The 24,102-nt window shown below is 37.8% G+C and overlaps 1 protein-coding gene across 1 annotated transcript; it reads left to right on the top strand.

Moving 5' to 3' along the window:
* Positions 1-5,395: 5,395 nt before the first annotated feature.
* LOC140242645 (katanin p60 ATPase-containing subunit A1-like) lies at positions 5,396-13,763 on the top strand. Its single transcript, XM_072322401.1, has 10 exons — positions 5,396-5,594; positions 6,179-6,363; positions 6,872-7,061; positions 7,747-7,868; positions 8,894-8,999; positions 9,889-10,047; positions 10,791-10,917; positions 11,670-11,804; positions 12,596-12,722; positions 13,409-13,763. Exons 1-10 carry the CDS (start codon positions 5,433-5,435, stop codon positions 13,605-13,607), a joined length of 1,512 nt encoding a protein of 503 aa, XP_072178502.1. The 5' UTR covers positions 5,396-5,432; the 3' UTR covers positions 13,608-13,763.
* Positions 13,764-24,102: the final 10,339 nt, after the last annotated feature.

Below are 24,102 nucleotides of genomic sequence, written 5' to 3'. Positions count from 1 at the left end.
GTAACAATCCAATATCATGGAACTTTTTGAAAAAATACACTGAGCAGCATCAACCTTAAATAGCCTTACAAAATTCCCACCACAAGTGAATCATATGAAAATTTAATCGTGTTCAAATGTGGTGCTACTATATTTAGCTGTACTGTAAAATAACATTTTAATATTCATATTCTATAAGATGTAAATAGTTAACCATATTTTACCTCACCACTGCAACATTGCTGTAATATTGATGCAATATGATAAATTCACCTTGGTTTCTTTACATCAGCATTACATTGATGTTAATATTCACATAAATTTGTATATTAAACTACAGTAGTTTATTTATTTCCCACATCAGTAGTACATTATTTTCAAAACAGAAGGTCTTATCTGTGTTCACTTCATTTTGTTTTGAAAATGATGCCTTTACTTATATATATGTGTATATAAAAACATTTTTTTTTGTACTTGCTCTATGTCATGTCAGAACTTCAAAGACATCAGTTAATATAAATCACCTTGAACAGATTGCTTGCCAAATATGCCTTAAGTATCAAAGTGTTAATGTTTGAATGCTATCTACAACTTGCTTATGAACATATTGCAACCATAATTTTTTCATTGTTTTGCTTCTCAGTATATTTGCATATAATGTTGCCATAATTATGTGCATTATTACCTTTCACCTGCCTACTTGCCATATTATTGCATGATACAGTAACAATTCTTTGACAGAAGAACAGGAAATCACTTAAGTTCTTATATAAATGTACTAATCAGTATATACACATAATATTCATAATACTTGCCTTTTTGCCAGCTTTTGTTTTATTCATTAAATTGTCACTTTATACCAACAACATGGATATCATTCAAATTAGTGAAATTCTTCCGTCGAGGTGTTTTCAATGCAACTGATTGACAAATTACCCAACATCGACGTAAATGAGCACTGAATTGATCAGTGTTTTAGTAGTAGCCATGATAAAAATCATGGGCGTATACATACTCGAGTATGTACGCCCATGATTTTTATCATGGCTACTACAAAAACACTGATCAATTCAGTGCTCATTTACGTCGATGTTGGGCAATTTGTCAATCAGTTGCATTGAACATGGATATCACTTGCATTTCCTAGGGTCAGTATAATTATGATGAAAATCATCGTAACTGAAATGTTTATGTAAGCCCTACATTTGCCTATACCATATCAAGACTTTCAAAAACTTAGAGTATGCAATTTTAACTTTGACTTCATGCTTTCACAGAAAGATCTGCCTGATAATAAAAGATGCTTATCGTTACCAGTTTCCTCATTAATTCTCCGTTCGCCACATAAACATCATGTAACTAAAACGAATTACTTCATCTTTCTTCCAGAGTAATGACATGTTTATTTACATAATTTTTTAGTACTATATTAGTTTTAGGCATAGATGACATGTTTTTTATAGCACTGCTGTAAGCCTATATCACGATCTATGTGTTTGTTTGTTCGTTTTTCAATTACATCTTTATTGTTAATGTAAAAATGTACATGATATGCATTTTAACTTGCCTCTGGAGTCCTACCTGTGATGTTTTCTTAATTGATACCATAATAAATTATGTGCCGGTATAAGATGTGAAATATCACTTCCATTTCTTATGAATGAAACCAGTATCACTATTATTATTATAATAAACAACAATCATTCTTATCTAAGTTACATTTTCATTGCATGTTATACTCAAGCAACTTTGAGCTTTTCCTTCAACATTATACATGTAGGAGATTCACATTCAGAACAAATCTCACTTACATCTTTCATGTACAGATATTAAATCCTCATACCCATAACCCATTGTATGTGGATGTGTGTGTTTGGGTGCATGTGAACATTGACCATAATATATAAAAAAAACCCACAAAATCTTATCAACAAATGCAAAATCCGTACATATACTGTAATCTGTATATGCATTATATATATATATATATATATATATATATATAAGAGTTTTTCGCATAAATTGATAAGTCCATATTTCCCAAATGGAGATATTTGCGATTCAAGGTCAAGAAAAATAAAGAGAATAAAAATCTTTTGCTTCTTTTGACTATAACTTCAAAAATGTACCTTTATATGTAGTGATCAATATATCATTTAAAAGGTACTATTTTTTACTTTATAACAGAGACCGTACTTCAAAATCTTAAAAAATGGACTTATCGATTTTTGCGAACAAACTCTTTATATATATGAAGAGTTTGTTCGCAAAAACCGATAAGTCCATTTTTGAAGATTTTGAAGTACGGTCTCTGTCATAAAGTACAAAATAATACCTTTTAAATGATATATTGGTCACTACATATAAAGGTACATTTTTAAAGTTATGGTCAAAAGAAGCAAAAAATTTCTTATTATTCTTTTTATTTTTCTTGACCTTTAATCACAATTATCTCCATTGGGCAAATATGGACTTATCGGTTTTTGCAAACAAACTCTTCATATATATATATATATATATATATATATATATATATATATATATCACTGCAAAAAGTCCGGTGTTAAATAGTGAACACCGAGCTGGTGTTAAATTTTCGGTGCTCATTTATGGTGTTAAATTAACACCTCCGGGTGTCATTTCCAAATTTTAAACTGTTTTTTGAAGAGTTTCTTAGTAACTGCACTTCTTTTTGATTTTTAATTTAAACAAGACGATCAAGAATTTTACATTAAAATACTAGATTTTTGAAAAAATGTGAAAATAAATTTACACCAAAGTAACACCAGCTGGTGTGGTCTCTTATTGAAGCTGGACGGGTGTTAAACCATTGATATTAACACCAACAAATATCAAATCAACACCATGTGGTGTCATTTTTTAATTAACACCAGTACAGCGTCAAAATAACACCAGGTTCAGTGTCAAATTAACACCACGAAGTGTCAGGTGAACACTTTTCAACACCATCACAGTGCATTTTTAACACCTGTGGGTGTGGTCCTTTATTGAAGTTTGATCGGTGTTAGATTTAACACCCGTGGTGTTAAATCTAACACCGATGTTTTTACAGTATATATATATATATATATATATATATATATATATATATATACAAGTCTAACAAAGTACCCATAACTGGTGGTATGTGGATGTGTGTGTTTGGACGCGTGTGTATATCAATTAAACCAACAGAAAATAATTTATATTTATTATACATTTAATATTTAAAACAGAAACCACTAACTTCATAATACATGTACCTTCATTGCTCAATATTGCTCAATGCCCTGCATACACACAGACACACATTCAGACCAAATGTTGTCGAAATAACAAATAACTGAAAATAACAATAAAATGCCCCAAATCATTATGAAATTACAAAAAAAAATAAAAATAAAAGGCCCTCGGACCCGTGGATTTCCACGGGTGCTGCTAGTATTGCAATATATTTACCATACGATCAAAGAGTCTCTTCCCCCTGGCCATGTCATATACGCTGATCTAGATGGGTGCAAAGTGGCAGGCGGAATGATTCCACCCCACGCAGTTACAACTAATCAACGACCAGACATAGTAGTCTTACTAGAAAGAGTAAAACGAATCCTAATTGTTGAATTGACTGTACCTTTCGAACCTTAATGAGACCGCTCATGAAAGAAAAGTAGAGAAATACAAAGTATAGTTGAATGATCTAAAACGCAAGGGCTATAAACCTTCCTTTCAGTTTGCCATCGAGATCGGAGCGAGGGGGCAGATAACACTAGAAAACAAACAACGACTAAAATGCCTACTCAAAACATATAAATCCAAACAAAGTCCCACTACATTCTATCAAGACATTAGAAGATACGCAACTTAGAAAGTTACATGTAAGAATGAAATGCACTTAGTAATAACGTAGTTATTATGTTGAATTATTACATTGGTCATTGGTCTATTGTATGTGTACTGCGTGGGGAAATGTATAACTGATTTTGTGTAATTAATGTTGTGTAATTGTTGTCAACCTCACATTCTGTTGCGAATTCAGCTATTGTTATTTATTCACTGTGTAAGTATGTGTAAGTGTGTCATTACCTGCCATGTGTCCAGAATAGGACCATGGACCTGGTATTATTATGTCAACATGTCCTTTGTTTATCAATAAAGACATAGACATGATTACAACAAAATTATGAGGTGCCGCTGGAGCTGGGCCAACGTAGAGGGCCAATTTTAAAATTCACTGCGGAATCTCCGATGAAAGAAATAAACGGTTTGTGATCTCATTCAATAATCATTGACAACAACAAGCACTGCTGTATCTTCTGACGGTGAGTCGACTTTTGATTATCTTCCTGTATGTATAAATTGTCATAACGTTCGGTTGAACAAATATTATTGCAATTCATTGCAAGTGTGTCATCTATAGACAATGTGTTGACCAACGTAAGTACAATGCGCTGAAATTATGATTATTTTTTGTTGTTGGTGGTGGGTGGCCGCAATGCAGAGCAGAGCTGGAGCGATGTGAATGTGGTGGCACCACACCGACCGTGTGTGTAAAGGGAGTGTCCTAGTCCCGTACAGTTTAAAAAGTTGTTGCGGATGCGGATGGGATGATGATCACGCCTACTGATGATGCCTCATTCTTTTTCATAACGATCAGTAGTGGTGTACTCATCAGTGTACTCATCATGCACCATGACTCTAGTTTTTAAGAGTAAAATAAAACCTCCAGTTTTTGGCCGGCCTCCTCCGTGCAGAATCCGGACACTTCATCATGTTCATGACTTATCACAACTTTACAAGTGGTCAATGACAAGCCAGTAAATTCTACTGTCGCAACACATGCATATTACATCATTTCACATACGACATACTGCACAGTTGTTTTATACAGCAGGAAAGTGCCATAGTCACCTCCAACCTCCACCTTTTTCAGCAGCCTTGTACGCGCATTGACATTGAACGATACGAGTATAGATGTCTAGTGCGTGTCCGGATTTGGAGAGGCTGGATGGATTCGAGTGGATTTACACAAGGTGATAATATTTTGGGATTTTGTGAAATTTTATGATGTATTTGACAAAATCAACATTGAAATAAAAGTAGTCTGATATATTTAACATATATATACATTGATGTGGATATAATTTTGTGTGTATTATTTGAGTTAAATAAATATTGCAGAAAATCCACTGGGTAATGGTTGCACAGTTGTATGCAATGGCCAGGTGTGTGAAGTCAGATGTCTTGGCCTTAAAGACAAACTAACCAAGCAACAACAACAACAACAACAACAACAACAACCACAACCACCACCACCACCACCACAACAACAACAACAACAACAACAACAACCAAATGTACAAGACAGAGTGGAATGCCAAACAAGAATTTGACTTCCTATTCATTTTTGTAGGTATCCTCTGCATAGTGTATGTGCCGGTAAACCAGCAGCCATCATGAGTGTGGACGAAATTTGTGAGAACACCAAGATGGGGCGTGAGTATGCCCTCCTCGGGAACTACGAAACCTCGCTGGTCTACTATCAAGGCGTGCTGCAACAGATCCAGAAACTTCTGTCATCTGTGCATGAACCTGCACGCAAGCACCAGTGGCAGACGGTATGTCGACTGTCAACACATATATGATGGAAAATAAGATATAAATTGATCTGCTATCAAAACTGCTACCTATAGTAATTTGATGATGTGACAATCATATTTTTATGAGAATTCTAATGTACAGTGCAGACACAGTTGGTACCTACAGACCTCTGTGTTATGCAAAAAAAAAAAAATGTGATTGTCTAGTTTAAAGTAGAGTTACTCTTTGTAAACTAGAATTTACCGTCTTCAATCTTTCATTTGTGGCATCGTCTTGGGGTTGGTATGAAGCTGCAAATTTTGCATGTGCTGAGTCAAGTGGAACATTGTGGTAGAAGATGAGGATTTTTTTTTTTCTCTCTTTTTTGGTCCTTAAAGACTGTCGGATGTAGAAGAAATTCATGGCTTTTGCTTCTTTTTACAGTTATCATTGTAGAATAAATCTTGTTAGAATTGAGTCTGCTTGTCGAAATGTTTAGTCAAATTGTTGTAATCGCTTCATATGGGCCTTAGGGCAAGTGTTTGAATAATGCTCTGACTTTGGTTAACGTTTCTCTCTGTTGTTTCATTTTCTCTTTCTGCCTGCACACTCCCTCTGGCAGCTGAGGCAAGAACTTGCTCAGGAGTTTGAGCACGTCAAAGACATCAGCAAGACCCTCAGTGGTTTCAAGTCGGAGCCGATGGGAGAGCCGGCGCCCAACCACAACCGTGCTGCCCCCTTCAGCCACCACGCCGAGCCTGCCAGGGACCCTGATGTCTGGCCTCCACCAACCCCTGTTGAGCACAGGTCAGAAAAAAGACAAAAATAAATAGAATGAAAATGAGGCAGCTGCTTAGAACACCATGTATCTTTTGTTTGTTTATTTGTTTTTTCTTGAATTTCGTCAGTCCACCCATATGATAAAAAAAAAAAAAAAAATGTACCAACATGCCTGAGTATTGCATCCTGGGAATACAACTGAACTGTTTTTCATCTCTGAGATAGGAAAATCGAAACTTTCCTGTAAAACGTAATAATGAGTGACAGTCAATTTTCATTCTCTTACTTTGGTCTGAAATTGCTGATTCAACTAAGCATTCCCAACATCATTTTGTGTATCCTGATTCATCAGTTATATTATAGCATTACTGATTGAGTGATAGAGGTTGTTTTGATGTCATATGAGTATATTAGCTATAGTCCATGTCAGTGGGGATTGGTGGTTTCTGATATTAACCACGTTGATGCTTGTTCAAGATTCAAGAAGAACATAATAGCATAGGAACCTCAAGATTACTTTCCCTCCTCTTCGCAGGCCGTCCCCGCAGTACCAGCGCCCCGCCCGAAAAGAACCTCCCAGGCGCAGTGAACCCAGCAGGCCATCCAACCGAGGTGGTGGTGGTGGGCGTGGCCCATCTGATCGCCGTGGTGATGGTCGCTCGGGTGGAGCCAAGGGCGGTGGCCGCGGAGGGAGTGACAAGGCAAGGGGTGGAAAGTCAGATAAGGTGAGATGCATGCTGACTAATGAATGGATGAATAGTTGGTAGATAGACATAGAGAAAGATAGGTATTGATAGGGGTAGATTACACCATAGATTTATTTGTGATGGATAGATATGAACTGAATGAATACATAATTTGTCTTTTGACAATAAGAAAGAAAGAATTTGCAGCAATGCTCGTAGACAAGAAAGACTAGACTAGTTGAGTCATATCTTGGGTCTTGTTCGAAAATTAAAGTTTCTCTACGTATTCCACATCATCATGCAATGCTGTGTGTGGCTCAAAAAAAAACAAAAAAAAAACAATACATGAATGTGCTCATAAACTGAAGAGTCTTGTTATATTGTACATGAAAATGAAATGTAGTGCATGTTTATAATACCATATAAATAAACTGCACTACATCATGAAATTGCAAGATTTTCCATAACAGTGTCACTGATATCCAGTGTGGATAATTCCTCCATTCATTGTTCAAAACATGTTGTCAAATTAATAGTATCAGAGCCAAAACACTTAGTGGGGAGACTCGAGAATTGTGAAACAAATCAGGATTAGGACATTAAGAAAGCACTACATCGCCTATTAAGTAAGGTATTGAACTGACATGTTTCTTGTTGTTTTTTGGTGTGTGTTTGTGTGTGTATTTCTGTTATTTGTGTGTGTGTGTGTGTGTGTGTGATGCAGGACAAGAAAGCGCCCTCTGGAGAGGAAGGTGATGAGAAAAAGTTTGACCCTGCTGGATATGACAAGGATCTTGTGGAGAACTTGGAGAGGGACATTGTGCAGAGGAATCCAAATGTCCATTGGTAAGGGGTTTGCTAAGCAGAAAAATTTCTTTCACTTTCTTTCTCTTTCTTTGCTGGCTAAATTTAATAAAATATCAGGGACAGGAAATTCCACCAAGAATTAACCCTCAGGAGCATTCCATAGTGATGTTCTGACGCATTGAGCATACTTGCCAACTAGTAAGATTTTATCAGATTCAGTAAGATTTTTTACATTAAAAATAGCAAAATAAGATTTTCTGTCAGAGAAATAAGATTTAAAAAAATATTTAGATATACCTTTCATGTGTATTTTCTGAAGATTTGACTGAAAGTAAGATTTTTAACTTCAGTTTGCATATAAAATAAGATTTTTGCAATCCACGAGTAAGATATTTCATCTTGAAATGTTGGCAGGTATGATTGAGGTGTGCACTGTGCACCAGACCGAGGCTTGTGAAATTTGATTTTTTAGTCTCATAGAAGATGTACTGTAGCTTAGAGAGAATTTTTGTTTTTTAGTATCAGTGATGTATTATTGCTATTTACTGGTGTTTACTTGTAGAATATGCAATCCTTTGTGCAGTCTGACCCATAAAATTCTGTATCTCTCATTCAACAATGGATCAAGTTACACAACCAAACTCATTTTGTCACAGCAATATGCAGACATAGCAGTAATCTGTTTCATGTTTGGCCTCCTGTGGTGCCCCATTATCTTTGTAGGCTGCCAAATAAAGGCATGTGAATTATGCCAGTCCTATAGGGTATCATTAGTACTCTAAGAATTTCTCTGTCACACTTTCTTTGTTTTTTTCCCTTTCTTTCTGTCTCTGTCTCTTGATTTCTGTCTTTATCCCCTCCTAACCCTTCCTTCCCCCATCCTATTTTCCCTCCCCGTGTATTTCTTTTGCCTCTCTCACTCTTTGAAAGTTTCATGCTACTTGTCACTCGCTGACAACTGGTTTAAGCTACTGAAATCCTCATATCTGATTGGCTGAGAGCAAATCTGAATCACTTACATAACACTTGATGAAATGCCCTGCCCCCTTGTTTTCTCTCCCAAGGAATGACATCGCTGGACTGACCGAGGCCAAGAGACTGCTGGAAGAAGCGGTTGTACTACCGCTCTGGATGCCTGATTACTTCAAGGGAATCAGGAGACCATGGAAGGTACATACCTGTACAATGTAACACATTCTTGTGCCCAAAGCTTGTCATGCCAATCACTGTAATAGCTGTTTCTTTCATGCACATGTACAGATATTTTTACCAATGTGGAGGTCACAAACATATGTGTGAGATGTCGTTTTCGCAATTTGACACCGAGACTATCAGAAGTGTACTATTAAATGCCTGTCCAAATTTTTATGATCAATATCAGGTGGTGATATTTTCGCCTGTTGTCAGATTTGCGGCCCAGCTGTGGAATTTGCGAAAATTAAATCCTCACGAAAATAACAGCTTTTACAGTGCATTACGGGTTGTACGGCTCACTGGAACTTGATTTGCAGACAGGATTTTATGCTAATTATGGAAATATATTCTGTCAATTCCGAGTTGACAGAAAAACCAGTCTGCTCTGTAAACACTGGTAGTGCGAAATGAGATAGATTTATGATATTCTGTGTGCGGTATTTTATGTTTTGTTCTGTTTTGTGGAATTTAAGAGTTGTCATCAAAAGTGTTGTTCAGTGTTAAAGTTCAGTTTCAACATTCATGTTCTCTTTGATAAAAGAATTTTTAGAATTTAGTTGTATTGCTAGTGCATATGCAATTTATTGTTTGTCCACATCTTCAAAAGATATCTTAATATGTTTCTGCGAGACAATATTTTCTCTATTCCGTCACCATGGAAAGCTGTTTGAATTGCATGCTACATGCCTGTTATTTTGAATCTGATCATGACTGAACATGTGTGGATTTGAATGAGGAAAAAAATGTGTTAATTGCAAGAGCTTCACACACACACACAAGCAATGGGAAGTCACTTGTCCCCTTCCTTAAAGACCTCCGGCCTTCTTTTTCCCCCCTTTCTTACATCATCACTGCTTCGGTGCAGGGGGTGTTGATGGTGGGCCCGCCAGGCACAGGGAAAACGCTGCTGGCCAAGGCGGTAGCCACTGAGTGCGGCACAACCTTTTTCAACATCTCCTCCTCCACTCTAAATTCCAAGTGGCGCGGCGAGTCCGAGAAGCTCGTGCGACTACTCTTTGAAATGGTATGTTCCCCGTTTCCTCAATATCTCACTGATGCTACCTTATTTTGATTTTGGGGGGCAACCCCTAATTCCTTCGATTCTCTCAGGGGGTGTTGATGGTCGGGCCGCCGGGAACTGGCAAGACCATGCTTGCCAAGGCGGTTGCGACGGAGTGCGGGACGACGTTCTTCAACGTCAGCTCGGCGTCGTTGACGTCAAAGTATCACGGCGAGTCAGAGAAGCTTGTGAGACTCTTATTCGAGATGGTAAGATGGATTGCAGCGGGCGCGGCAGGGCGACAGCTGGTGTTTGTTTTGTATCGTCTGTACTTGCCTGTTTGTCTTTTTGTATGGTGACAAAATGCTCCAGACATGGAGAGAAAAGGTAGTGAATCAAGGTGATCTGGACAACCTTGGATAATTACAGTATCCACATTTCTGAAGTGGTATCGTTGCAACGTTTGCCAACATTATCATGAATCATTCTGACTGTTACTTGACAACATCACTGAAAATAAAGCTCGCTCTATGTAGATAGTCATTTTTGGCAAGTGGCTAATTACAATGTATGTTCTGAGAAGAGAATAAGAAAAGAAGGAGGAGGATTGTTACTGTGATGAGAAACCAATCATGGTTGCCCACTGTAGAAAATTGACCTGTCTGTTTTATAATCAGTATCCTATGTCATTTCCCATAAGGTTGCCTTTCAAAGTTATTTGAGTGGGAATTTTAACATGCATTTGTTCTGTTCTCTTGTGATCTCAGGCTCGATTCTACGCACCAAGCACAATCTTCATTGATGAGATTGACTCCATCTGTAGCAAACGTGGAACAGGGTCTGAACATGAGGCCAGCAGGCGGGTCAAGTCAGAACTCCTCATTCAAATGGATGGTAAGAATGTGATCTGTCCTTTCTCTTAGCTGTAAAGCAGAAGCAAAAGTCCTCAGAAATACACTTTAGAAGTAACTAAGCAAACATATTACTTGATATGATTTTTTGTTAATAGGAGAAGAAAGAACAAGATTGAAAATACAGGATAAGAAAATGATCTGAGTTCTCAGGATATTGATGGTATCCAGTTCAGCTACTTTGCAAAATGTCCCTCTCCAAGTTCTCTACCAGATCCTTATACATTTTTCAGAAGCATGTACAGAGTCTCTGTACAGAGACTTTGCCCAGTCCCATACAGTCAATGGGATGCTTGTCGTATATGGCCAAGACTTGAATGTATTTATAAACTAGAAATCGCACAAAGAAAGATAAAAAAAAAAAAATGAAATAACATACTTCCTTTACCAATGCCATCTGTGATACCATTTTCAAGGAGTGAATGGTAGTGCTGGTACAATTTTTATGTCTCTGTTCACATGCCTGCAAATAGTATTTCCAGTATGTTGTGTTTCTCTTCTCCTCCTTCTCTTCTTCTTCTTCTTCCTCCTCTTCCTCTTCTTCTCCTCTTCTTCCTCCTCCTCCTCCAACATGGATGACGACGGATAAGGTGCTCAGTAACAAACTAAGGTGTGACTGTGGTAGTAGTACAGATCATACACATGCTTCTGTCACTGAAGTTTAGAAATATGTTGCTGTTGACATCATCAGATATCCGTAACGTTAACACAAATCCGTGTTCTCCTTTGCAAAAGGTGTGTCTGGCCCAACGGCGGGGGAAGATAGCAGCAAGATGGTCATGGTACTCGCCGCCACCAACTTCCCCTGGGACATCGATGAGGCCTTGAGGAGACGTCTAGAGAAGCGTATCTACATCCCACTGCCTGCGAGTGAGTTGGTATTACTTGGCTCTGTTCTGCAGGAATTTGTGAAGGCATGGAATGCTGTTTCTGTGAGAGCACCTTCCCAAAATTGTTACATGCTTGACAAAAGTGCCCTGAGTTTAATGTCTTTATCCTTCTCCAAGGGTAGGAGAAAGTAATGTTTTGTGTTTGGATGACAGCTGTAGAAGAGAATACTTTACAATTCTTTCACACTAAAGTAAGAATCTCTTACTTTAGTGTGAAAAAATTGCAAAGAGCTTGTGGGCAAATTTATGTACAATGTGTACACTTAGCTGTAAGACCAAAAAGCATGAGACTTTACATTTATCAACCATACTAGGCAAGCATAAGTTTTTACAGCTACGTTCTGCTTGACAGTGATTACATGCTAAAAGTTCAAAATCAGTCAACTACAGTAAAGGCAACAAAGCAAAATTAAACTCAAAACATGTTGTCTGCTAGAATGTAAAACTTGTCAGCAAAAACATGAATGTTGCAGCTGTAGTTATCAATATTGGCCACCAAATGGCTGGGTCTGCAGAGATTTCCAACACACTGAACTGATATCCTAGTAAAATTTTTCCTGTTACCCAGCTTGTGTGATGAGTCTTTGTGAAAAGACAAATTGCTTTTAAACATTAACTAAATGTTATTATACATGTGAATGTATTATATGCAACTGTTATTGTGATGCTTTGTTTGCCTGAAAAAAATATTAATGATAATAACATTATGTAATGCGAAAAAATTCGCACTTTGATTGTCAAATATCTCTTGTTTCATGGCTCTCTTCATAGTCGAGGGGCGTGAGCAGCTACTACGCATCAATCTGAAGGAGGTGCTGCTGGCAGATGACGTTAACCTCACTGGGATTGCAGAGAAGATGGAGGGGTACTCTGGTGCAGATATCACTAATGTCTGCAGGTAAGATAACTTGTTTGTTTATGTGTTAATTTTATATTCATAGGGAAAACTGAACTCCATATCTACGTTAACACAATTGTACAAAATCATGCAAACAGACAGTAGAAGTTACACAAAATTTGAAAGAAAAAACAACAACAAAGTAATGGAATATTTAAGGTTCACATGAACAGTGGTTATTTGCATGTATGCTTATCCATTAGTTGCCTGGCTGTCTTTGGCCATTTGGTTAATTCTCTTTCTTCATTCCCCCCCCCCCCCCATGAAACTGAAACTCAAAAACAGCACAACACCCCCCCCCCCCCCCCAACAAATATAAAGACCAGTTTGGTGCTGATGCAATTCATGTTCTAATGCGGCAGCTTAGCATGAAGCCCAAACCCTCAAATTTTGCTGATGTGTTCTAATGATATTGCTGCCCTCCCTGACTCCACATATATATCTGAGATTCATTCTCCTTCGAGAGGAAAAAACTATGATCAGCCTTGCCTAAGTCGAATCTATTTGGTTTGAAGAAATAGCTTCGACTTAAAGAAAGTTTGACTTATGAAGGATTGAAATCAATAAAATATAAAGAGAAGAGGACTTGAAAAAAACCTTCGAATTGGGCGATTATTTGACTTGTGTGAGGTTGACGTAAGCAAGAATTATTAATTTTGATCTCCTCCTCCTCCTCCTGTTTCCAGGGATGCGTCCATGATGGCGATGCGGCGGCGGATCCAGGGCCTGCGCCCCGAGGAGATCCGCAACATCCCCAAGGAGGAGCTGAACCAGCCCAGCACCCAGGAGGACTTTGTCTCCGCCCTCCAGAAGGTCTCCAAGTCTGTCGGCAAAGAGGACCTGGAGAAATATGACAAGTGGATGACAGAGTTTGGCTCGACATAGATAGCTTGGCACATGGCCAAAAATATATACTGTATAAGCTGTTATTTTTGCGAGGGTTTGATTTTCACGAATTCTGCGAATTGCATGCGAAAACATTGCTATGCACTGGGTTAATTAATAGTGCATTTATGATAACGTCAGTGTCAGTTCGCGAAAACGACATCTCGCGAAAAATCTGTATGCGAAAATAACAGCTTATACAGTATATGTGACCCGCTACAACAAAATGATCCTAAAGTCGGGCGACGTCGATTATTTGAAAATTGCATGACACAAATCCCTAATCTTTCTGCTTTAAATTGATATATAACACATCGTATAAAAATAATCGGCTGCGGAGATATCAATGTTTAAAAGAGAGCATGTCGATATGTCTGGGAAATCACTGTTTCGAGAAAAGCGCCCTAAAAGTTCTCCTTGCGACGAAATCACGATCAAAGCACACGCAAGTCAGTTTTCACCTCCGAACAATAGAAGGTAAGCCCTAGCAACCCCCGAAGTGCTCATTCAAACACAGCGTCGGCGATCTCCTCACCGACCAATCAGTGACCAGGATGGCAGGAGAAGCGGCTGGGCATAGCGCACCCCGCCAGCACGCACCAGTCGACTGGGCAGTGTGCGAGCTTCACGCTTCGGTTAGCGGCAAGCAGCAAACTGACCAATGAGATCACTCTGGTCGTTGTTAGGGGCGGAGCCGATGTGTGGCGCTCACTCCAAATGTTCGAACCAGTTTCTGCTTCGTTGAAACGCCAAAAAAACATGGCCCAGAAAAACGCTATTTTTTGGTCTTTCCTTTCATCATTTTGCTTCAAACTTTCGACAGATGATAGAAGACATGTCAGACTCTAATGATATGTCAAATTCAGAAAATTGTAAGTTTTGATCAATTTTGATGCTCTGACTTCAAACTCGATTTTGACGGCTTCGACCGTGCGCGACTTTAGGACCATTTTGTTGTAGCGGGTCACATATATAGAGAGAAGAAACTTAGTTTCCTTGGTAGATTGCACAGTTAGCTGTCATTGCTGGGATCCAATGTGTGTTCTCCTTCCCATAATAGTTTTCTTTTTCTTTTTTGATTTGTATGTTTATTCTATTTTGTTTGTTTCTTTGCTATTTTTTTTCACTCGCCAGATACAATGTCACAAATCCATTTGTGTAAGTTCCAGTAACAGTGGCAATAATTCCAATGACACTGACTTTCTTAAATGAAATCTCCAAATACTATCAACCTTTAGTGGCAAGATTTCTAAATGCTATAATTGTCTCCAAGATATATATAAAAAAAAATAAGTAACGAAGTTTGTTTCTACATTAGTTCCTATCAACTTTCAACACCATCTTACTATCTTGCTGTGGGCACAAAGATGGTTTTGAGTCCTGTTAAATTTCAGTTTTGTAAATATAGTTTCTGTTGTTTATCCTATTTTGCTGAGTGAGCTGTCAAAGAAAGGTTCTTTGGATGCCACAGACAGAATGGTAACATTGGTTTATTTAAGAGATTGATATGGCATATTCTCAATGGCATAGAATTACCAAATCTCACTGAGTGGAGTTTATATTCACTGTCTCCTCTACATAAATTTTAGATGATTGTGCATTCATGTTTAGTTAAGGCGACTCTTAGTGGAATTTCATGTTAGATGAAGCATATGTGTCAAAGTATTTTTGCCGTATGGCAGCTGTTAGTTAGAAATGTAGTATGTGTGGAAACATTTAAGAGCTTGTGTGTGAATGAGTCTAGCATTATTTCCCTATCACTTCATATGGACTTATAGTATAGTTATACTCCATGATAGAAGTTAAGACTGGGCATTTTTTTTTCTTTACTGCACGTTGATCACAAAACTGGCATTATTACTGTTTCAGATAGGTAATTCTTGCTTGAGTGAGTTAATCTTGTTGCTGAAAGTGAAATCTTGTATTACCTGTATAAAGCTCTCTCCAGCTAGTGTGTGGATGTAGTCTAAGTGATATTTAAAAAGCATGTCAGTTGTTAATGATGGATTTCACTCTAAACAAGCAGAAAGGCATTTGTTCTTTTAAGATTTTGATGGAGTTAGTGCAACCCTTCTACTTCTCAACTGATTCAATGGCTGTGGCTAAGGTGTGTAGATATGCCAAATGCTGGCGTAAATGTTTCTTTATATCGATATTGAATTTTGAGTATACCCTCAGTGCAGAGGGTTTGGTTGGTGGTTTGATTCCGTCCTAGTGAATGATATGAAGAGTTAGATACAGTGCACTCCTGTTATTATGAACACGGTTGTAACAAAACTCTCATTGCAATGAAGTGAAAATTCAGGTCACAAAATTATTGTGCATAATATCTTCTTATACTTTATCGTTCCACTATGATGAAATGTTGATATAATGAGAGATGAGAAAGCTACCCGTCTCAAGGACTTGGTTATAATGGGAGTTACCGATATTAGTGTGATTTGCAGTGTGTTGATTGGTGTCTCCTTGTGAGTGTATCTATGATTGCACTTTGGGGATAGTAGAGCGAGAGGGACTGTCCGAGTTTTGCAGCCTGTAAATTGATTTCCCGCGTCCTCCATATCAGCAAATTGTCAGATGTCCCTCCTGTGGGGCATTCAGTGATGTAGTCTGCATCTCAGCAACAGGTGTGATTAAAGGTGCATTGTCCCGGTGTTTTAGTCAAATGTGTACACGGGCGCACGGTGCAAGTTTCCTATAGAGACCTACGCTATCGACTTCTCTTTGGCGCTTACGCTTTGGTCCACTTTCCCCGAGTCCGAAGAAGTCCGATTCACTGTAGTCAGTGGTCCGATCACAGTTCGGCTCATGATTCGGCTGAGGAGGATGACAGCTTAAGCAAACTTCTTTTGTGATGTCATAATAACAAGCACATATGCACGCACCCTGGCATTACTACAGACTGCGCGATGCGAAAAGAAGACAACAAAGGCAACGTTATTTAGCAACACCTACGCACTTTACTCTTGATGACAGCTCAACTTCGGTAACCTTCGTATCAATGCTGACGGTGATCGGCAGTATCATGAACAGCGCCATCTATACTACCGGGACTATGCCCCTTTAACATTAGGCATCACCCTGCTCACACGTGATGATGTTACCATGAGATGATGCATTCCCAATCCATAGGTAACGCTGGCAAGGCCAGTATTGGTATTGTTTCGCATTAGCATACCTGCCAATTGTTCCAATGTAGATGCTTCATTATACCTTGTGCTCCTATTTTTGTCGGAATACCTGCTAATAATGATGTATGGGATATGAGTGAAAATTCCTAGTTTGTATTATTTTCGCCCAGGTGTTCCAATTTCCTGAATTTTAGGGTTGGCATCGTGTCGCGTAGGGGCAGCCAGATATTTGGGGATTGGTGTGGATTGGTGGGGATCTCAAACATGGTGCAGCATGTGAAGGGAAACAAAAGTGAAGACCTGATTTGCTGACAGAAACAATTATAACAACAAAATAAGTACAGCTTTGCAGAGATGCCACTTGTTCTACACAGAGTAGAATTGAACTTGGCCGAGGATAAGCTTCCATGGAAGGAGATTTGACGTTGTGTACAGTTAAGCTGAAGGTGGAAATGGGAGTGATGTGTTTTGTGTGATCTTCACACAGTGATATTGTATAGCAGCATGCGTCTTTTCTCATTTTCAGCTTGCAACAGTTGATGCATCTGCAGTTTGATCATGCAAATGCCATCTTGGTAATACCAATGTGTGAGTAGAATGCCAGACAATTCTTGATGCTTTGCAAAATTTGATATAAGAATTTACATCATATCTATATATATTGTAGCATACCTACATCATGGAATTTCATGTATATATGTGGTATGTATAGTACCTATGTAGTACAGAAAAAAAGAAGAAGAAAAAAAAACTTATTCCTCTTGCTATGGCCTCAGGTCCATGGGTGTATGACATTCTTTCATTAACTTTGTGTCTCAGTGCTATGTACACTGTATATGGTTTTGAGCACTTGTGTGAGTATGGTTAGCAGTCAAAGGTTGACCAAAATAAACTACTTAATATGATATAAACGTATTAGTGTTTCTTTGTCTCAAGTCTGTTCCTTACAATACAAGGTGCATGCGCATCATGCGGAGTGCGCAAAGAGTGGTTTGCATGGCGCGTGTGTGGAAATGTGTATGGTACAATATGAATTTTTAAAGAGATGGTATAGTTGCGGTTGAGATGGGACTTCAAGTCTCCAACTTTTTTTTTTGTGAGATAAAGAGAAATCTCTTATGAAATATGAAAGAGAAGACAATTCTAAGAGGAAATCAAAGTTTGATTGATGAAAATGGGTTTTGAAATAGCTAAGACACCTTGTTTTACTTTGTTTTTAAATATCTTGGCCATTTCAAAACAGATTTTCATTCAAATAAACTTTGAATTCCTCTCTAACTTGTATGCTCTTTATGATTTCATAAGTGGTTACAAATTATCTCGAAAAAAAAAACCCCCCAACAACAACCACCAGAACTGAATTCCCAATCTTGACCAAAACTATAGGCCTAACATCCATTTAGAATGATTAAGTCATAATCTATAGAATAGGGAAAGACAATGTGGGATGGTATCAGAATGCTTTCACCTGTCCTCATTCACTTCACCCATCTTTTTATACTCCATATTTACGAGTCAATTATTTGTGAACCCGTGATATCTGATTCTGTAAGTCAAGCGGAATGGGAGTGTAGTCACTGTGTAGTGGCACTCTAGTCACTAAGAATAGGACAGAAGTCACTGTGTAATGGTACTGTAATCACTGAAATGGGACGTAACTCACTGTGGAATGGGGCAGTGAACACTGTGAAATTGTAATGTCATTGGAATGGGGCTGTTACATGTAGTCACTGTTTAAATGGGACTGTAGTCACTGGAACTGGACAGTTTTCACTGTCAATAATTATGGCATTAACATCGACAATACTACAATGTGTACTGTACTTTCACATCGGACTAATTAGTTTCAGACTCATGCAAGTCAAGAATGAGCAGGTTATGGTGTTTGAATTACTGTAAAAGTGGATATTTTCGCGCGACTAATTTTTCGCGCTAGGCCGGGTCAGAAGAGTTTCGCGTGTTTTTAATTCCGCGGAATCAAGACATCAAGCACAGGAACATATGGCAAGCAAAAATATTTGTGTGTTTTTATTTTCACGCTAGTTTCTGGTTGCGCGAAATGCGCGAAAATTTCAACACCGCGAAAATTTCCACTTTTACAGTACATGAATGGTTTTCGTTGGCATTTACTCATGTCTTTGACTGTGATACAGGAACAAAACAGATAAAAAGTGAACTCATAAACACAGAACAGATATACCGGTACTAACAGACGTTCAAAGTATAAATAGGGCACAAACGCCCCTCTTCATCTCAAATTTCACATTCCTATCTCCAATAAATGTAGCTCTAAGATGCCAGCTTGAATAAACAAGAAAGACACACCATGACAACCGATTTCATTCAAAATGAAAGACAGGTTCCATCTTTATTTGTCACATGATCAAACCACAAGTATTCGCTACCAATCCATGTATCAGTTATGGTACATGTATGTTATGAGTGTAGAGTTCAATAGTGGTCACAGAATTTGATCAAATTTCATATCCTTGTAAAAGCAGCTACTGTCACCTATCCATTTACAAAATATAAAGAATACTGCATATACATATTCTCATCTTGCATAAATAGAGAAAGAGAAAATAAAAATGGTGCATTGATGCCATGAATGAATTCTTGTGCCCAACAGTGAAAGACTTGAATGAAAGCATGTAATAATTCTAACTGTCTGATCCTGCCATGACAAATCTCTATGCATGAATCTTTGGAATGACACAACTTTGACAATAATTTTTGAGTGTGGCAATATCTTAAGTTCAGGCAGGATAACACTACCTCACTTCATCATGTAATTGGAGGAAAAAAAAAAGATTTTATGCCATTCATGATGAAATGATACCAAAGACACCAAAAATAATGACAATAATTTGAGTGAAGTGTAACGCCTTTGCACACTACTCTTCATGTATAAGAATACACTTGTACAATTAAATGAAAGGGAAAAATCATGCACAAATTCATGCAGGTACACCAACGCACTTTCACAACGAAAGTAACTTCAAAATTGTACATTTTGAATATCTTTTGAACAAAGAATGCTGTTCCTTCATAATTGTGTCATGATTACTTCTGCAGTTACAGGGAAGAGGAAAAATTAATCCAGCTGATGACTCATCATTTACAACTAAAATAAAAATGCATGGTCATGATGAAAAGGACACAGAGAAAGTTTGTGATAAGTCCGACATCAAAGCTTTAGGTTTCTAAACGACACACAGATATTCCTAGAGAAAAGAGTGGTTGTGTTAAAGTTCTGCCACACATGTTTAGTATTCTCAGGAGCGCCATCTCACACAAATCATGACTAATGTGACAACGCCTCCAGTAGATCAAGTTATGACTCGAGTACTTATATCTTTGTACTACTGAGACAAGGTGACCGGCTCATGGTAGCAAATAAAAGGCCATGTTGCATAGAAAAACTAGAGCACTCTGAGAGCACAGACCTCCGCCAAGCATGCAGCTCATTTCCACCACTGATCTTGTTCTTCTATTATTTCCACCCATACGTACTGCATTGTGTGCAAAGTCGCCCGAATCCCAATATAGAAGCCTTTGTTACGTCATAAACCCTCAGCTGCACGGCACGCCTCGCCCTAACAGAAACTAGAGCACGCACTTTAATACGCGCATGCAAACCTCAAATGTGTGCAGCCTGAACTCGCAAGTTCATTCACCCTACCTGTTAAAATATCAAAAATCCTTCATAAATTCCCAAAAAATTCTCGGATCACTACCAAAAGTTAATCGTTTGGTACTTGTGTCATTCTCAACCTTTCCTGCAAGTTTCATCCCAATCCGTTAACCACTCTTTTAGTTATTTTGCGCACGGACATACGAACGAACGAACGAACAAAAACGAAAACATAACCTCCCCCCTTGGCGGAGGTAATAAAATGCAATGTTGCACTCAAATATACTCTAGGTATGTACAATTCTTTGAAACAGCATTGCATTCATTACCACTCGTAACTATACACCATACCCATACCATCTAAATCTATACATTACTTACATTCATCACACTATCTGTACATGTTTGAGAGCTAATGCCATACGAGGAAATTATATACAAATAAATATCTACCAAGGTGGTCACAATTTCACTATGGAAGAATGCACACTAAGATTGCCAGATTCCGTTTAAAAACAGCCACAGCACTTATCAGTCAACATATAATTGCCTTTATTCTCTTCTGTGAGATAAATGAAGAAAGACATTACCCTAAAGCTACTGTAGTTTGTTGGTATTAATGGAAAATGGAGATACAACCCATTCAGAAAGATGATATTTGGTGTGCACACATCCCAGAATGCCCTGTGCTACAGCTACTCCACACTCATACATACTACACACACACCCACACACACACGCACAATCTTCAAACTGCGCTTGTTTCTCACACTCTACTAGTACACACAGTACAAGGTGACACCACTTAGAAAATGTTATATTCATGAAAGACTACAAAGTCACTTGTAAATGTTTCCTTCTAGCACCACACTACACTATAACAATGCCATGAAAAGAAAAAATAAAAATACCCTTCCCAAAATGGAATATTAAATATATCTCCACATAGATGCTAGTTATCACACAAATGCCTTTTCCTACAGAAACAAACTGAAACCTACATTCATATATGTATATACTGCTACTATGTTGTTTCCTATAAGAGCATGTGGGCAAGTTTTCATTTCAAGAATCATGTGTAGAACTTGATATTTGTTTTCGACTAGATATATAAATCTATCTCTGGAATATAATCTATCTCTGGAAAATATCTCTGTCAAATGGTAGTTTATGCAATAAACATGAAAATACTGAACGATAGCCTGGATGAGAAGCACTATAAAACATCATGGTAGGACATTTATCTCTTATAATACTATAACATTGGACTCTTCTGTGTAAACTCACAGGCTAAGGGGATGGGTTAGGAGCAAGTCACCCAATGGCAGTGAACATATTACAGGATTCCACAATGGATGGATTCTTTACAGTGGCAAGGTAGATAAACTTTTGTCAATGTGCAAAATAAAGGTTATCATAAATTTGATATGATACTGATATGACAATAAATTTTACTAGTATTTAACTCTTTATTCAATGTTACACTAAACTGAATACCAAGATCTTTGAGCTCTATGGATTTCCCCCTCATATTTTTCACCATCAGAGAGAAAAAAAAAATGAGATTTCTAATTTTGAGATAGGGTGAGAAATTACCTTTCAAATAATTGTTTTTTTTTTTCTTGTAAAAGATTCCCAGTAACCACACAATTCAGCCAACATCAAATAAGTACATAAACAGCTATAAAGTTATAAATAGAAGCACACATATAAATGATTATGCATTGAAAAGGTGAGAAACATGGAGGTAGCAACATCTAAATGTACTGTCTATGTCACAACATTGACAAACACACAACCACACATACGAATATATCAAAACCACACAATTCAGCCAATATTAAATGACTATATAACATCTAAAAAATAGAAACACACACACATAAAGGTCTCGTCTTGACAGAGTGAGGAACAGGGAGGGAGCTACATCTAAATCTACTGCATATATCTCGACACTGACAAACATTCATACAAACACACACACACACTGATATACACACGCACATGTAACACACAAAATAATAAATCTCTACTAAGTTGATTGTCTCAAGTAGCAAACAGATGATACGGGGAAACTACTTCTGTAGCAACAGTGCTAAAACATACAAATTATAACAAAGTCAGTTCGGTGGGGTAGGGCAAGAAAGCTGGTTTATAGAAAACTTGAAATGATACAGACTATTCTTTTCTCCTACCAAATTAAAAAAAAAAAAAAAATGCCACAAGTTTGCATTCTCAAGAGGACGGTGTTCTGAAGTACCATATTTCTGTCAGTACAGGGAAAGAAAACTACTCTTAATAACAGCCACCAAAGTCGACGTGACCACGTTATCTTAACTCTGTTTCATGACCTTTCAATGCAAAAAGAGATTGCTTGTGCCACAAAAATTATGATTGCAGAAGTTCTTGCAATCACACTCTTACACCTCGATTTCTGCTTCATGCTGCTGTGAGATATACATAATTATACAACACCTAAAAAGAATGTAGCTATCTGATTGGTCAATTGTCCATCATGTGACCTGCAATTAAAAATACCACCGCATGCTGTCACTATATCGGCCATGCAATTCTGTTTGAGCAAAAACAGATATCGCACTGCTGACGTCCCCAGTTTTTATTGACTCCCATGTTGAACTCATTATCGACTAGTAGTTGTTGTTTTTTTCCATTACATGGCTCTGATGTCATAATAAACATACCTTTGCCGCACACACTCGACAGTTCAATGCCCGCATTCTGTCACTCATTTTTACTGTAAACAACTTCAAACAATCGGTTTCGTGTATGACTGACCGTGGCTGTGCTAATCATTCGTCTTTTAAGAAAAATGGTTACCATTTCTGTACTGAATTCAACAACCTGTGTTGATGACAGCCGTCAACGTTTGAGGTGTTTACTAAAATGAATAGAGTATGGTCTTTATTCGTGCAATGGGGAAAACATTTCGCACTCGGTGAAAGATCTTTCACACTGTGCCAAATCTTGTACCATCATACTCATGATCATGCACTATTTGTATAAGGTCACACCTGGAATCAAAAGATATAATATCTTCTGTGCTGCATGTAGAGTGAAGCACAACAAGTCATCCGCCTGCACTGGATTACATAACTTTGTCTCACGAGTTTCCCAGTCCTTGTCTTCTTGACACATGTCTCTCTTTTGGTTTCCAGAGGGCAATTCCATGGTAAGTCTTATCAATCATTTCTCCACCACCAAGCTTTTTAGACAAGCATTTCATGTTTTGTTTGTTTTTTTGAAGGTGGCGTGGTATTTGTCAGCACCATTAAGTACTGCGATTTGTGTTTAACTCATCTTCTTTCACCGCCTTATTGATCACTTGAGGAATGTGATTGAAAGTAGTGAATATTCATGAAGAATTCTCCACAAACAATCCACTAGTGTGCACCATCATTAGTTACACAATGACATTATGAAAGACAGTTTATATGATTCAATATAAAAAAGAAAAAGAAGAAAAGAACCACAATTAAGGGTGGGTTAACAAAGAGGTGCATAATGGTAGCATTCTGTAAGATCAAAGGCACGTTATTTGACATTATCGAGAAAAATGCTTCTTTTGCACACCTGAACAGTTGGGACTAGCTCTCAATTTACAGAGAGAGTCCTGGACAGATGACAGCCAATTTTACCACTTTAATACTTCTTCACATGAGTCAAAAGGATAACTTTCCAGATGACTCTGTTTGCAGCTGAAATATAAGAA

This window comes from Diadema setosum, chromosome 19 (assembly GCF_964275005.1).
Source record: "Diadema setosum chromosome 19, eeDiaSeto1, whole genome shotgun sequence".
NCBI lineage: Eukaryota > Metazoa > Echinodermata > Echinoidea > Diadematoida > Diadematidae > Diadema > Diadema setosum.
This window is presented reverse-complemented; position numbering and strand designations above follow the sequence as displayed.